This window comes from Chanodichthys erythropterus, chromosome 12, assembly GCF_024489055.1.
Source record: "Chanodichthys erythropterus isolate Z2021 chromosome 12, ASM2448905v1, whole genome shotgun sequence".
Classification (NCBI taxonomy): domain Eukaryota; kingdom Metazoa; phylum Chordata; class Actinopteri; order Cypriniformes; family Xenocyprididae; genus Chanodichthys; species Chanodichthys erythropterus.
Window position 1 is genome coordinate 55,485,053 of NC_090232.1, and position 4,420 is coordinate 55,489,472.

At 36.8% G+C, this 4,420-nt stretch overlaps 1 protein-coding gene across 1 annotated transcript; it reads right to left on the reverse strand.

Annotated features, from left to right (window-relative positions):
• Nucleotides 1-1,252: 1,252 nt before the first annotated feature.
• Nucleotides 1,253-2,830, reverse strand: LOC137031998 (microfibril-associated glycoprotein 4-like). Its single transcript, XM_067403430.1, has 6 exons — nucleotides 2,730-2,830; nucleotides 2,572-2,636; nucleotides 2,273-2,485; nucleotides 2,096-2,192; nucleotides 1,826-1,993; nucleotides 1,253-1,739 (listed from the first exon to the last, which is right to left on the reverse strand). Exons 2-6 carry the CDS (start codon nucleotides 2,575-2,577, stop codon nucleotides 1,483-1,485), a joined length of 741 nt encoding a protein of 246 aa, XP_067259531.1. The 5' UTR covers nucleotides 2,578-2,636; nucleotides 2,730-2,830; the 3' UTR covers nucleotides 1,253-1,482.
• Nucleotides 2,831-4,420: the final 1,590 nt, after the last annotated feature.

Here is a 4,420-nt window from a genome sequence, read left to right on the forward strand (position 1 = left end):
ATAACAGATTCTCAGGCTCCTCCTCTGTGTTACTGTTGAAACTTATATTGCAAAACCCTTGATTCTTGCCACAAACTGAATGTTAACATGCTGCCTGCTACTTTTGTTATTTATTAAATCACTTTTTGCTTTTATTTTGGCAGGATAGAGGAGAAGCTGCAGGAAAGTACAGCATCAACACACCTCTGACATGATGACAGAATGATAATTTAATTTGGGTTCATTCATCATAGAGATGTCTATAAAATAGTTGAGTCACTCGCATCTTCAACCAACCTTTTTATCAGTAAGAGCATCTGTCATTTCAGTCACAATGTTGAAATACTAACTGGTGATACGTTAGATACTATAGGATATATACAGAAAATACAGTGTAAACTACACCAAACACAACATCTCAGACACAAGGTACACAAATCATGATCACATTTGATTAAAGATTCTCACAGCAGATGGAAGACCTTCTATATCGCTCTTTTGAAGTCTGTTGGTAAATAAGCTACACATAGTCTGTGTCATGGAGAGGGTGAGATTTATACTTCATGAGGGAAGACAGATCCCTATAATCTCAATTTTCAGAGAGCCCCTTGTTCTAGGGCTGGCCTCGTTCCCCACCCCAACATACCACAGCATACAAAATTACAGATGCCACTGCAGTGTATCATACAAAGTCCATAACTAAACCCGGCACACCCCAAAACTCAAGTGGATATGACTCTGAGCCTTTTATACAAGTAATTCATGTGATCACACCAGTCTAACTTATTTAAATAAAATCCCAGTTATTTGATGACAATTTTGGGTGAACTAACCCTTTGACATAATGCCTGCTTCTCTTATTATTTATTAAATTAAAAAGCTTTTTGCTTTTATTTTGACAGGACAGAAGAGAAGCAGCAGGATCTGATATGTTGCAAATCTCCATCTGAACTTTTATCGGTAAGAACATCTGCACAATGTTGAAATACAAACTGGTGGTAAGTTACATGGTTAGCAGTACACTCTAAAAATATCTGTGCACCATACCAAAATAAACTCCTAAAAAAACCAACAGTTTGATTTGTCTAAAATCTATTGATTACATTTTTCTCATTTAAATTTTTAAAGGAAATTAGTATTTGACTAACAAATTATATTTTTTAAAATATACTTAATATTTTTGTTCAATTTTATTTAAAATATTTGAGAATGGAGTAAAGAAATTACTCAGTTTCAAGAACTAAAATTATGACTTATTTCACATGGCAATAATCAAAACCACATTGATATATATTGACTTTCATTGCTGGAGTTTATTGTTGATTCAGTTCAGTTGTAAATTTAAAGAAGTGACCCAAAACAAAGAAGAAGAAAATAATTGATGAGTACACAAAACATCAGTGATATATATTCTGACATTATTTACTAAGTTACACAGTTAACAGAGGAAAGGAAACTAAACTTTAATTTGATTGTTTTGTTTTGTAATGTTTCTTCAAAGGTCTAAGACACACGTCTGATCTTCATGCTGATGAATTTCATACCAACAGCATGACTGTTCTTCCAGTGGTACCAAACATTTCCAATGGCGAAAATGGTGGGATCTTCTCCCCATAAATACACACCGTTGGGGTTTGCATAGTGACAGGTATTGTACCAAAATGCCCCGAGATACAGTCTGGCACAGTTCCTCTTATCGGAATCTTGGTCTTTGTCAAAAGTGGAGAACTTCTGTCCATTGTGGTAGGTCAAAGAGTCACCTGTAGAGAAGAAGAGCATCACTGAGGACATCAGGTGCATATTTACTCAACTGAATGTGATTTTAATATGAATGAAAGTGTCCTACCTGCTCCTCCATCAGTGAATCCTGAAACATGCAGTTTATACCCAACATTTTCACAATCCACAGAGAAGGACGAGTACTGAGCAAAACCTTTCCTTCCGGTAAAGTCCTCCAGATCCACTCTCAGCATGTACTTCCTGTTACGTGTCAGCTGGTGCATGTTCTCCAGCCCTGTTCACACACACACACACACACACAAACACACACATGAAGAACATGTTCAACCAAACACATGATCATCCACACAAATGGACACTCACTGTGAGATCTTACCCAGCCAGTATTCTCCTTCAGTGGACCCGAATCCTCTCTTGTACTGATTCCACGGCTGATAAAAATTAATACTGCCGTCCATTCTCCTCTGAATCACCTGTGATGGGTTTATATAGAAGATATGATTCATAATGTATGTTCTGATGTGTGTTTAATGATCTACAGTCACATTCGTACCGTCCATCCTCCTTTATCTTCATCTTTCCCACCTGAGATCATGTCACAGTAAACCCAGACAGGAACGTCACCTGCTGGATAGATGGAGTAAATCCCACTGACTGTTTGTCCTGCTTTATAAAGGTCAGAACAGTCGACCGGCTTGAATCCATCAGGAACCGACACAACAAACCCCGTGAAAACAGAGAACAGAGCCGCGACAAACACCGTCATCTAGACGGAGACACGACTGATCAAGATCCTCGTTCATGATGATCAATTATAATAAAAGTAAAAACAGTAAATGTGATTGAGCTTACCGCCATCTTCTCAATATTTTCTCAGCTGATCACTGCAGAGATTTATCAATGGTTTCTTTTTAAATCTTGAAGAAAGCAAACCAAAAGTCATCAGATGTTTGTTTTTTTGTCTTGAAATGTCTTAATACTTAATAATGAAGAATAAAACAGTAACCCACCTTTTGTTGTGTCTTGTGTTGTTCAGTCTGACACAATCTCTATATATCTGTCAGATTCTCAGGCTCCTCCTTTGTGTTACTGTAGAAACTTATATTGCAAAACCCTTGATTCTTGCCATAAACTGAATGTTAACATGCTGCCTGCTGCTTTTGTTATTTATTAAATCACTTTTTGCTATTATTTTGATGGGATAATGGAGAAGCTGCAGGAAAGTACAGCATCAACACACCTCTGACAAGATGACAGAATGATAATTTAATTTGGGTTTATTCATCATAGAAATGTCTATAAAATCGTTGAGTCACTCGCATCTTCAACCAACCTTTTTATCAGTAAGAGCATCTGTCATTTCAGTCACTCGTGCATTCCAAGATGTTGAAATATGAATTGGTCATAACACACGTAGAAGGCGACGTTCTCAGGACCTTGCGCAACGTTCCCTAAAAGTCCTCTAAAGGTGACAAAAATTCCGAACCTTTACAGAACATTCAGGATGTTCCTAAAATGTCCTCTTTTGATAATGAAAGTGCTGTAGTTTAACCCTCAGGGGTCTGAGGACTTTTTGGCCCTGGAGAAGTTTTGACATGCCCTGACATTTGTGCTTTTTTCAGTTGTTCATAAACATATTAATAGAAAAAGTGTCATTACACTGTATTCAGCACAAACTAGGCTACAATAATATGTGAGGAACATGTATGTACATGTTTGTGTTTTTGAAGGAATAACATTTATGCCTGGTTATTGAAAAAACAAAAAACTTAAGTCACTGAAATAAAGCCAAAAAATATATATTAAATCTGTGTTTACAAGACTTCTGGGTATTGGAAGTTGTAGACTAAAGTTTTTGCTTCAAAATGAGGCAAAAATTATGCTGCCTGCTTGTTCATATAAAACAATAGAGAGATTAAAATTTTCTAAAACATCTTTGGTCAAGAACACAGTATGTGTGGAGGCGTGAATAATCATGAATAATGGGTCGTTCTCACCTGAGAAGACAAAAGAATCGCATAAAGAGCTCTAATGAGCTGCATAAATAATGAGCTCTTTCAGTCAGGTAGGCTGTGAAAAAAACCCTCTGTTGATCATGTCTCAAGCTCATCATGGTATATATCAAACATACAGAAAAAACAGCAATACTGTGAAATATTATTACAATATAAAATAATGGTATTCTATTATATTCTTTCAAATATAATGCATTTCTGTGATGCAAAGTGTCTGAACAATTATGTTACCTCTATGGCATTTCATATAAGCTTTTAGCTTAAAAGCATGCACATTTGGAGAAATATTGATGGATTCTCATGTTTGTGTCAATTTTCTATACAGAGGAGTAATATTTATTCAGTATTTATTGTCATCACTAGTGATCGACCGATATATCTGTTTACCGATATTTTCCCGATATTTAAGCATTTTTCCATAATCGGGTATCGGTTTTGTAATATCGGATTCGCCGATTTTACGGCGCCATCTTGTGGCCATTTTGAGATTTCCAACATTGCAGCCTGGGCGTCTGAGGAGATCAGTCATCAACAACGTCTCGGTTACGTATGTAACCCTCGTTCCCTGAAGGAGGGAACGGAGACGTACGTCAGTAGTGACCGACGAATTGGGATATCGCTAGAGAGCCCCTATCAGCTTCGAGAGAACTAAAACAAGCCAATGGAATTGGCATGCGATATTTGCA

Coding starts and splice junctions, on each gene's coding strand:
- LOC137031998 (XM_067403430.1), bottom strand. Junction 2,193..2,272: donor AAGATAAAGGAGGATGGACG/GTACGAATGTGA, acceptor AACCCATCACAG/GTGATTCAGAGGAGAATGGA. Junction 1,740..1,825: donor ATTCACTGATGGAGGAGCAG/GTAGGACACTTT, acceptor TCTTCTCTACAG/GTGACTCTTTGACCTACCAC.